General features: G+C 38.1%; 1 protein-coding gene and 2 long non-coding RNA genes across 11 annotated transcripts in view; 1 reads left to right on the forward strand and 2 right to left on the reverse strand.

Annotated features, from left to right (window-relative positions):
- Positions 1 to 3,945, reverse strand: part of sbm (L-type amino acid transporter sobremesa) — a 115,778-nt gene extending 111,833 nt beyond the window's left edge. For 3 of the 7 annotated variants that reach the window (XR_011416825.1, XR_011416827.1, XM_070209622.1), the window contains exons 1-2: positions 3,731 to 3,945; positions 50 to 111 (exon numbers count right to left, since the gene is read on the reverse strand). Coding sequence is in view for 2 of the 7 variants with exons in the window: in XM_070209614.1 (XP_070065715.1) it covers positions 3,528 to 3,578 (51 nt within the window). In the remaining 5 variants the exon portion in view is untranslated. Of the gene's footprint in view, positions 1 to 49; positions 112 to 3,527; positions 3,675 to 3,730 lie in introns of those variants that run through there. The other 4 variants (XM_070209631.1, XM_015171108.3, XM_070209614.1 and 1 more) reach the window with 4 other exon arrangements.
- Positions 3,946 to 4,961: 1,016 nt separating this feature from the next.
- LOC26530456 (uncharacterized) lies at positions 4,962 to 10,420 on the forward strand. 3 transcript variants are annotated; one of them, XR_011416807.1, is made up of 5 exons: positions 4,962 to 5,118; positions 5,234 to 5,500; positions 5,597 to 5,755; positions 5,819 to 10,286; positions 10,341 to 10,420. It is a non-coding gene; the product is annotated as an uncharacterized lncRNA (long non-coding RNA). The 3 variants fall into 3 exon arrangements; XR_001449969.3 differs by having other exon boundaries at positions 4,963 to 5,118; positions 5,234 to 5,755; positions 5,819 to 6,595; positions 9,998 to 10,286; XR_011416806.1 differs by having other exon boundaries at positions 5,234 to 5,755.
- A 108-nt stretch (positions 10,421 to 10,528) lies between these two features.
- On the reverse strand, positions 10,529 to 11,116 carry LOC116652006 (uncharacterized). The gene is made up of 3 exons (XR_004305014.2): positions 10,949 to 11,116; positions 10,720 to 10,880; positions 10,529 to 10,650 (listed from the first exon to the last, which is right to left on the reverse strand). It is a non-coding gene; the product is annotated as an uncharacterized lncRNA (long non-coding RNA).
- Positions 11,117 to 11,825: the final 709 nt, after the last annotated feature.

Here is an 11,825-nt window from a genome sequence, read left to right on the forward strand (position 1 = left end):
AAAAACATATATTTATAAACGGAATTAGGCGCCTTCAGTCACCTATTACCTTGGATTATATTGAAAAATTGTACAAGTTGCTTTCCAATTGAATCCATAAATAGGGTTATTCTAAACAAGGGAAGATCGACCCATTATTTGTTGCAAGACCTTATAATGACTAAATATATAAGTGAACTTATGAGTTCATGGCTCTAAAGCTTCACATTTCTATAAAAAAAAAAAAACAAGTAAGAGGTTCTAGTCGGGAGCTCCCGACTAGGGGATACCCTGAACCCTCTTCTTCCAACATCAAATGCATATATATATTTTATTTTAGAAGCTATATGTCAAGTTTGGTGACTCTAGCCCTTATTATTTACCAAAATTGCGCAAAAAACAGGATATCGATATCGATTTTTATCGATTGTTTGGAAACGGAGTAAGTTATCGATTATCGGAAACAAACTCGATCTGCGCAGGCACTAGGAGCACCTACATCTAATTTTTTTTAATAATTTCAAGTCTCTAGCTCTTATAAGTAGGTTCTGAGATCCTTGCGTTAATACATACGGACGGACGCACGGACGGACGGAGATGGCTGGATGACTAGGCTATTGGTGCTGATCAAGAATATATATACTTTATGGGGTCGGAGCTTCCTTCTGCCTATTACATACATTTGGATTTTGCGCAAATACAATATACTCTTATACCCATTTTTAATGGGTTCAAAGTATACAAATTTGGCATTACCTTACTTAATAACCAAAAGTAAACTTTTTGTTTTATGCAATTGAGAGTTGAAGCTTATAACCAACAAAAACTTTACAATTTTAATTTTTAGTTTGGTTTATAATGAGTCGAAACCATATATGATAGATGGTGTGATAACCTGAACACGCACAGCGTATATGAAATGTATTTAACATATTTTGGAAACAAAATTTTATTCTCACGAAATTTCAATTTTCATTCGTTTTACTTAAACCTTATTGACACATATTGGAAAAGGGCAGAAAATTCACGGAAAGCTCTTGTAGAAAATTAGTCAGATTTTCATTCGATAATCTTTAAACCTATTTAAGAAAATCTACTTTATCTCTCAGTTTCTGAGCATCCTAATGGGTAGAAATAGTATGGTATAGTAAACATTGTGTGTGCGAAAGTTTAGTTTAAGTCCGATCATAACCATACAATGCATAGATACACCAAACAGGGTTTCATCGTAACACAATTTATCGCAACGGATGAGCGCCATGCGTGACTGAGACCATATTTTTTTAAATAATATCACACAACTGCTTACTAAAAAGAGTGTGCGTGTGCACAAGCAAGTCGCAAAAATTGAACATTGTCAATTTTTGGTCGTTTCTTAAAATTCTTTGATAAACCGACGATAAATTAGCCCTGCAAAAATATGACATCGACATTTAAGTATTTCACGCAATTCCCTACACTTAGGTCCCTTAACAGAAAATAAATATACATAATTATTTCATTTAGGTCAAATAATTGTTTATTTAATAAATATAGATCACATTCTTCTTATTATGCCTGACTGGACGAATTAATACATGATAGATAGAGAGATAGAGCATTTGAATGTGTGTGCCAATTGATTGGTACCACCAGCACAAAAGGCAAACAATTGAAGAAAAAACCTCTGCCATCCACACAACACAAGCATACATAAGTATGTTTGTAGATCTCGGGGTTTCTTGAGAAGCTATGTAGGGAGAAAGAGATGGACACAATAATTATAGCTTATTAACACTTAAGGGATAGCGTGGTACACTCTGCACATGTAGACACACATATGTATGTATGTATTGGAGCTGAAAGGATTTAAAACTAACATACATATATGTAAAGGCATCAGCCGCAGCAACGTCGTGCGCAAAGCGAGATACTGATCGTTCGGCTTTCGAGGCCGGCGTTCGGCTGCCACTCTCAGCAGTCTTACTCTCTCTGGACACACTAAAATGGTCTCAGACATCTCTCGATGAAAACGCTGTTTGGTGTATCTATGCATTGTATGGTTAGTGATACGATTGACTTCAAACGGATTTTTAAAGATCTTCATAAAAATCAATTATTTGATAGCATAATATTCGCCATCAGTTCAATTACAACTTGAAACAGCGAATTTGTTAAGAGTTCAGAGCTTATTATTCTACATTCAATTTTTTCATTATTCAATCCTGAACTGCTGAAGGTATACGATTTCCTACGCTCCCAGTGGACGCAGCCATAAAATCTATTAGCACAAATATCTAAAAAAAAATTTTTAATTTTTAAGCTTACCTAAGAATAAAAGAATCGATTACCAATCTATAGGTTTGTTGTTGTTGTTAAAGAACAATTTTGGGATACTAAAGCATTTAAAAAATGGCTTTTATGCAAGTACTGAATTACAAGAAGTTAATTAAAACCGTATAATTAAAAAATTGTCAACAAATAGATTAGCTGGCAATTCTTTACAATGTTTTATTATTATATTTTTGTTTTAGATGAAAAAAAAATAAATTTCTTTCAGATAATAGTCATGGCACACATTTTATGGAAATGCCTAGACTAATATTACATGTACACAAATATACATATGTATGTTTATGTAGGTACAATACTTACATATGTAAGTACATAAATTTAATTAAATACCTGCAGCACTAACGCCCCTCATGAACTTGGTACTAAATGCCGGGCATACTAAGTAACTGAAATGTTGCGTAACAATCTGCCCACCAAGTGGATAACTATGATTTGGTTTGAAATGATGTACGGACATATACATATACAGATGTATTTAGTACGTACATACGTGTAAACAAAGTTACTGACTCTATGGGGCAAATAAGCCTGTGTATCAGTACATGTGAATATGTATGTATATATACATACATATATTTAATTATATTTTTGGTGCAATTCGAATGTGCTGTATATGGGGTAGTATTAAATTTCACCAAAAATATAATTATATACAATGCATATGCAAACTTATGTATGTATGTATGTAAATATGTGCATAAGTATTTATACATATGTACATTATTTTTGTATTATTTATTATTCAGTTACTCAAATGGCTGTTTTCGACGCCGGCATTATTGGTTATTTACTGGAATTCGAGGGGGCAGACATAACATAGTAAAAGTGACTCCGGTAAAAAGGGTGTTGTCGATTTTGCACTGATGTTGGGTCGGCTGTAAGTTGCATTTTTATAAAGCTCAGCTAGCAATATATCTATGTACATATATAAGGCAAAACAGCTGTTTCGCAAGCACTTTTATGTGTGAATTTACACACAATGCAGAGAAAATTTCCCCACAAAATAACATATATTCCCGTTATTTTCCTTGTCTAACGCATGCGCCTGAGTTGCCTTAATTTCAGGCCTGTCCGCCTGCCAGTGGATTAAAATCAGATTTTTTTTTTGCTATATTCATTATATGTATGTAAACCAAGGTAAAGCATAACGTTTTGTTATGCTTGATAAATGTTTTCTTATAAGACCCAAACCAAAAATACATTAAATACTGTACCGTATTTCTCCGCCTATGCAACTGTAATATCTGCCACTTTACACGCGACATACATATATGTATGTATGTATATTGCACCAAAAAATTCACATTAGTTTAAAAAGAAACACGAAAAAAAATCCAAATTGTATGCAGAACCCAAAGTAACTGCAACTATGTACATATGTATGTAAAATTTATTAAACTTGGACATCTTCACTCACCGTCGTCATAAATATGATTTCTGTTGCTTGGTTGGACATGCTGATACATGACTTTTTGTAATGCACCAATGTCGCCACTTTCATGTCACTTTAAACACTATAGGGAAATGAAAGCAGTCGCGTTCGGCTCTGAGTATTTATACATACATAAGGCGCCTCGAACGTAACGTCGCTGCCGCTGCCACCTACTGCTATCATTGCTATTGCATTCCGTTTCCATAATGATGGTCGATTACACTCTACAACACAAATTAAAATCCTCATAATACAATTTGGCTGTTTGTTTCTATTAAAACAAATCCCTCAGTTTTAAATATATCCTTGTGATACTTTGCGTAGGGTTATCTGTTGTTACAGGCTATACAAACATCAGGGTCCGCTGAACCAGGCTACAATATATTATATACATATGTACATGTATGTACTGCCATAGAAACGACTGGTTTGAAATGTTCTCTTGTATAAATGAAGATTAAGATTTTCTAAATTACTTAACCAAATAAGGCGCTTACATGCTTTAGCCCCAAGTCGGAGTCGAAACTAATGTTTTTGTATTAAGACACTTCAAACTATTGCATATTTGCTGTATGAACTATACTTACATACATATATATATATGGATGTGTTTTCATGTTTTAAGCTTATTATATAAGTAATGTAAATTTTAATGAATTCCACAAATGTTTATATGTATGTATGTTCTATTTCATAATAAACCTTCAAAATAAAACAAAAACCATAAAATGTATTTCGTTAATTGTATGAGAAATTGTTGTGCAAGCTTGCATTTCAATAAAAAAAATTATTTATTGCTAGTGTATAATTAATATTTAATCTTTAAAAATTAATATGGCATTGAAAAATTTCTCTTGAAGTATTTAGTCCCTACTTATTAAAAGGGCACTACGCATTTAAAGCGAATTAAAATAAGTTCAAAATGACTACAGTATTCATGGATAAGTGCTAGAAACCTACCCTAACTTTTTAATATTTTTGTAGTATAGTGTTTTCTCTTGTTTCGTTATTGCTTTTCTCTTCGACACGGGTTTGCCTGCCGTTTTACTCGTCAAACTGAAGAGCTAAAAAGGGAAATATGTGTATGACCTATCTCGCCTCCTAAGGAGTAAACGTATCGGTGTAACGGCGTTGATACCATAATTTAAGAGATGGAATATTGGCTCTTAGGGGTTGTGACGTATGTCGGAGTGAGATACTGGGCAAGATAGGCTATTTAAAATGCGCACCAACCCAATGCCCAATGCTGCGACCAGAAAATTGTTGACAACTAAATTTGCAGGGAAATAGACACAAAAACACTATAATTTTTTGTCATTGGATTATTAATTTAAAGAGCTTATTAACTGAGTATACAACTAATAGTCATTTAAGTGAGTCGAAAACAAAACACCCATGTAGACGTACATATGCTTTATATGCGACATATTTATACCCTATCGAAACTATTATTATACGTGATTAAAAAAGGACAAATTTCCTTAACAGAATTTGTTACGTGTCGGTTTGTCAGTCGAGGGTCAACGCCGTCCAGCCAGTACTTTCATTCACACAAAAACAACACCAAATCGACACATCTCTAAACAACGGATTCCAAAACGGACACAAGGGCCAGGAGCAAAACTACGCAAAACAAAGATAAGAAAAAAACTAATAAAACCCAATAACAACAAATCGGACATTAAACGGTGGCATCGCTGTTGTTTTTGTGGTGCTATTGATTAATTCGCATTTCACCACCATAAAATTTCATATGTAAGACGGCACTTATCCGAACGACGTGGACATTCACATCCCCTCCATAATCTTATGATTATAACAATCAAAATCTAAAATTTCATTTCACTATAGAATACAATTCAATTCAACAATATTTTCGCACGATCGTAAGCAAACGGAGAATCTTGCCAAACGCTATTGTCGGTGGCCGCAAGAATTAACATAAAAGTTACTTGTCAGTAGTTTGCACCAATGGAGAACAAGATACCAACGTAAATAACATATAACCGGGTATGTTACGATGATCGCTCGTGCAGTAGTTAGTTTATGGGTAAAACGCTTTTTTCTCTTTAGGGGGCCTAATATGAGTCTGTTTCTGGCTCTGCCTGTTGCTCGGGCCGAAGACAGACGTTATGGAACGGAGTCATTCGGTTGACGTTGTCATTTGCCTCATCGTCTATCCGTCTGGATAATGCCAGTAAAAAGGGCGCCGATGATATGGCTGACGGGCACCACTGGAGCGAAACATTGTCTGGGTGGAAACCTGCTGGTCTCTATGGCTCGAGAACTTCGTGGTCGACCTAAAATCCTCAGCGTGGATCTTTTCGTTGCCAGAACCGTTTGCCGTTTTCATTTGTTGGATTGTTTATTACGTTTCGTGTGTCGTATTTTTTAGTGTCGGTTGTATATGTTTTGGAAGTTTGAATATCTTTTCTCCGGCATTACTAATTTTATATGGGCTATTCATTTTCTTTTGGTACCATTTGAATATTTTGTTAAATATATTATTATTAATAAGCGTTTTATAAGTTCCTTGCCAAATGTATATTTCAGGCTACTTAAGCTTTTTTAATTCGCCGGAATAAAAAAGAAAAGTGCTACTGGTGCGTTTGAGCAGAGTCCGACTGTCTTGCACCGCCTCATCAAAATTGACTTTATCGTTGCTGCCGAAAGCCTCTCCATACAATCATATTTTCGGTGAATTTGCTACCCATAGTCAGAATTGGCATGGGTAAATCAACGACTGGGTAAATCGCTCATTTTTCTGCGAGCGATTCGGGCGAGCATCCGCCTACGCACTCCTGCGTTTTTGGTCAATTCAGTGGATCCTGAGTTCTACCCATGCGAAAGGTGGGTCGCTCTAAGGTGCTTAGGACCCTCACCGATATATTGATAGAGATAGAGACTCCCTCAATAATACCCAAGGATTCACAAAGACGCAAAGTCACTGACGAAAACATTGGGAGCAATGTGTTTGGCGTCCGATCTTCTACCGCCCCTTTCCTTAATCTGAGATCGTCCCAACGTGAGCCTCTCCACAACCTTCTTCTACGTACGTATAGAATATACGCAAAGACAATATAAACTCTAAGATGATTAACGCCATATAACAAATTGCTACTATACAGCTCGATTTTTTGAAAATTGAGAATGAAAACGAAATCTGTAGCATTGCGCTCGCAAAGCCGAGAGAACGAAAAAGCTAAATATAGAATGTGCTCTCAGCTTCGGCTCTATGAGGGCCTTGTGTGTATATACATACATAACAGCATATTTGAAAGTGTTGTTATCCTCTGATCTAGCAAAGTCTCTGACTGGCGAAGAAACAATTTTCTTAAAATAAATTTGTAATTGTATTTTTTAGCACTCTTTTATTTCTTAATTGGAGAATAAAAATCATAAAAATTTCATTTAAAGAAATTATATAAATATTTGCATCGACTTAGAAATACATATTTTTTGTACACAAAATGCATTTATCTATCAACACAAATTTGAGATAGGTCATGATCTGCGCTAGAAAACTAACAAAATTAATGTCTTGCCAGCTAAAGCCAGAGCAGTGAATAACAACACATACATACATTCTTTAAAGTTCTTATGCATGTGTCATTCACGCATACAACCAAAGGTGCACGCACGCCATTGGCTGAGACAAGAACTTTTCTCGAGCATACACTGTTCAAAAACAAAAGTGAAATCAATCTATGTGTGGTATTTTCTTATCGTAGTTATTGCACAAATTTTCCTGTAAAATTAATCGTTAGTATCTATGGTAATATATCATTTCAATGAATCATGCATTTCATGGATTAAGCACAAGCACTTTGCGTCGATCGTAAGCTCTAAACTTTTTCGCTCAATTTACTTCGAAAACGAAGCGACGCAAAGCAGCATCGACCAGCTTTGCTGAAGGCATGCTGGCGATTAACTTCGTAGCTCGTGTCAGCATCAGCAAGCCGCGACTTCGGCGTTCGTTCGTCTGGTCTTTGGAGAACGAACAACCAGTCGGCAGGCATGCCGTACTAAGCCTCAAAGGCCGGATGAAAGGCCAGGCTAGAAATTTTCCGTCGCATTCAAATGTATGGGCGTTACTCATCTTAGTGTTTATATTGTCGCTGGTTTCGCCACTCACGAGCTTGTTCGTCATCCATTTTGGACTGCTCATTCTGTCCTCTTGACTACTATGAAATGGTTTGGTTGGAAGAGGTGGCCCTTCAAAAAGAATGTTATTTAAATTGCCCTTTTGGTGTGGCACCACGGTTAGTCGGCCTGGCAGTTGGAACTGGCTTTGGCCGAACCGTCGGAGCTTTAGAACTTTTAGTCTGTTGTGAGGTTGCACCTTTACGACAAAGCACTCTATTAAGCAGTTACATCATACTATGCATTCTGAACCTGATCTCCTCCCTAATCGCATTACTTATACCCTCGGATAATCATTGCCTATTAGTGGGCTGGGCTTAAGCCCACATTCACTGCCGACTTTTCTGCGAGGGAGCCCGTCATACATACCCTCACTCCACAAGCTAGTATCCGTTGTCCGGAAAGTAAAACGCACTTGGTGACAGTCGCCATTTATTGAAACAATTATCCCAACTATTATTTGGCTACAAAACAAGTCCCTGCCAAAATATTACCAAAAAATAAACTTAACAAATTTGTAACTTTATAACAAATATACCTAAACTGAAAGAGAGGAGGCCGTTCCATGATCTGGTTGGAATGAGAATAAGAATAAGAAAATAAGAAAAACTACAAGAAACAAGTAAGAGGTTCTAGTCGGGAGCTCCCGACTAAGGGATGCCCTGAACCAAAGACAATGTAAACAAAATTACATAAATATTTGCATTGACTTAAAAATACATATTTTGTACGGAGTCAACCTCAGTACACAAAATACATTCATATATCAACAGAACCCGACCTTTACGAAAAATCTGCGTGCGCATTTCCCATCCGGTATGCCCAGCCGGCCAAATAGAACGCCCAACGTAGGCCTGATCTACACCCGTATGTCCTTCGCATGGAACACTCCTAAGGGTTTCCATTTCAAATCTTCAAGCAGGTACAAGTTGTTGCCTACTCGACGCACTTCTTTGGGCTTAAGGAACTTTCTTGCAAACTTAGCGTTAAAGGCTTTCCAAAAATCACTCAGCGCAAAATTGCGTCGGTAAACTTCTTGGCCGGGTTCTGCCTGAAACACCCGGGCCCGGGTATTGTACTGCCGCTGACTTCGTTCGTAAGCCTGACGTAGTTGGCCTTGGACTCGCTGTCTATTCAGGTGTATTTTATCTGCTGGGTGCAAATGGCAGATGTCATGATCACTCAGAGACACCAACCTACGAGCCAATCTGTAGCATGCCTCGTTAAGAAACATATGATGTCCGAAAACAACAAAGAAGGGGGTCCCCCTTGTCACGGTGTGTATGGAATTTTGTATTGAAATCTTACTCTAGATAGCCCCGGATGGCCGACAACACGGTACAATTAACTTGCTCGCGCGCATTGCTCTGTGGTGCGTAGACTGGGGTGCATATATGCGAGATGTTGAAAGCTGAGATCATGTTTTGGAACGTATTGGATATGAACTGTAGTCCGTTATTAAAGCGAATGACCTCGGGTACTCGAGACTTATAAACTTTACTGCCTCCAACTCTATCCTCAACTCCCATGAATCTGGTTCCTTTTCACCTTCTTCGTCCTCTTCCGCATAATGTGTCATCGACACTGCCAAGAGCTCTTTCCCTTGGTTTTCTGTGGAGGTTATCTTGATGATGCCCTTCATCATCTGCATGAAGCCCGTTCGCATCTCCTCGCGGATGGATTCGCTGATTTCAGCGGGCAAAGTATGCAGATATGTTTGGTGGGTTTGAGCTATCGCCACGTTCGCTGCCGACGGAGTCCTTCGCCGGTTTTGGAAACTCCAGGTACCGTGGAGGTCTGTCTTGTTGCGCTCATTCCTTCTCCAAGTCAACTAGATGACCCTCCAACGGGATCTGTCGTTCAGCAAATCCTCGGAAATTCATCGGTGTTCTCACTAGACCTCCTGTCGAACGTGGCGGTGGCAGTGCTGACGCTCCCTCAGCCTTAGAACCCCAATCAGACACCTGTTCCTCGGCTATACTAAACCCTGATACCAAAAAAAAACTTTCGCCCATAATTCCTATTAAATGAATAAATAAATAAACACCCACTAACAAATCTTACTAATATTGAATAATAAATAAATAATTAATAAATTTCAAATATTAGGTACTAATCCTAGCACAGGCTTACTTATCTACGCACTGGACAGTGAAAAAAACATTTAAGCGTTCGACAAATGCTCAGGTCGTCCGTTCAACTGACGAACGGCACTTAAGGAACGCTACCTTGAAGACTTTTATGTTTCTGTCGCACTTCTGGACACCTTCAGGACATACTGTGGGACAGGTGCGGCGCAGGATCGAATCTATATCGTCCTGGGTCACCTGGTTCCGAAGCTCATACAACCACGGCCAGCATATAGCAAACGTATACCCAGAGTGAGGCAAAACAAATAGTAAGCAATAAAAAAAATCTAACACACCCTACTCAATATCACATTTCCTCACAGGATATTTTGTCATAGCGGCTACCACCAGGCGAATGATGAACAGTCACGAACCTTTCGCCAACATGCGAAACATGTGACTTACTGCCATCAACCACTACAAGAAAAACTTCTCGTGCTCATGGATATTCTGTTAATCTCTATCTCCGTCGTGCTTCTCGAATTCCACGACCCGCCGCCCGATTATGTGGCACGAACTCGTGGGCATAAGATTTCAGCGATGTGCACCCTAAAGCAAAGAAAGCCCTTTTCTCTGTACCTTCATTAGAATCCTATTATTTTTTTTTTTTATAAATAGCAGCTTGGAGATATCCTGCAAGGGAAAAATAAATAAGTTTTAATGTTAATAGTGATAAGGAATGCAACCAATTATATACCGTACCTGAAGAGAGAAATGTCCGGCTAAATTTTCGATGATGGGGAGAGTTGGCATAATAGCCGGCACAGGCTGATGCAGACCATCAAATGGCTAAAATGTGGGAGACGAGTAGGTGATCGTCTCATGGTAGGGCGGGTACGCTGGATCTGGAAGCGGGGCCCGAGCTGGAAGAGTAAAGTGAATTAATAGTGTTTTTGTTAGTTTATATCAACATCTCATCTCTGTTGCTTACATTTATTTATCGTCACAGCTGTTTATGTTGTTCATCTGTTTGGAGTTCCGATTGTTTGATGTTATCGATTTGTGGTTCGTTTTGCATAGTGTTGTGTAAGTCTGTTTTGCTACAGACGTGTAGCTTTGTTGTTATCGATTGTGCGGACTGCGGGCCAGGGATGGGACTGCACCCAGAGAAAGCGATGAGCCAGCCGGCGCGATCTACCGAGAAACAAGCAGCTTCCGTTACAAATAATTAGAAGACAATGTGCCGACCGAATTTTGATGTTGAAAAGGCACTCGGCTTCTTTGAGGTCGGCGTGTACAACAAAGAAAAAAAAATAATAGGATACTAATGATAATAATAATACTAATGAACCAGGTGACCCAGGACGATATAGATTCGATCCCGCGCCGCACCTGTCCCACAGTATGTCCTGGAGGTGTCCAGAAATGCGACAGAAACATAAAAGCCTTCAAGGTAGCGTTCCTTAAGTGCCGTTCGTCAGTTGAACGGACGACCTGAGCATTTGTCGAACGCTTAAATGTTTTTTTCACTGTCCAGTGCGTAGATAAGTAAGCCTGTGCTAGGATTAGTAGCTAATATTTGAAATTTATTAAAGAAGAGAAGAAAAAAAAACCCTTGAGTTTTTTTGTTTTATTTTTTTTTTTGTCGTTATTTATTTGCTTATTTATTTATTATTCAATATTAGTAAGATTTGTTAGTGGGCGTTTATTTATTTATTCACTTAATAGGAATTATGGGCGAAAGTTTTTTTTTGGTATCAGGGTTTAGTATAGCCGAGGAACAGGTGTCTGATTGGGGTTCTAAGGCTGACGGAGCGTCAGCACTGCCACCGCCACGTTCGACAGGAGGTCTAGTGAGAACACCGATG

The sequence above is a fragment of the Drosophila virilis genome, chromosome X (genome assembly GCF_030788295.1).
Source record: "Drosophila virilis strain 15010-1051.87 chromosome X, Dvir_AGI_RSII-ME, whole genome shotgun sequence".
NCBI classification, from domain to species: domain Eukaryota; kingdom Metazoa; phylum Arthropoda; class Insecta; order Diptera; family Drosophilidae; genus Drosophila; species Drosophila virilis.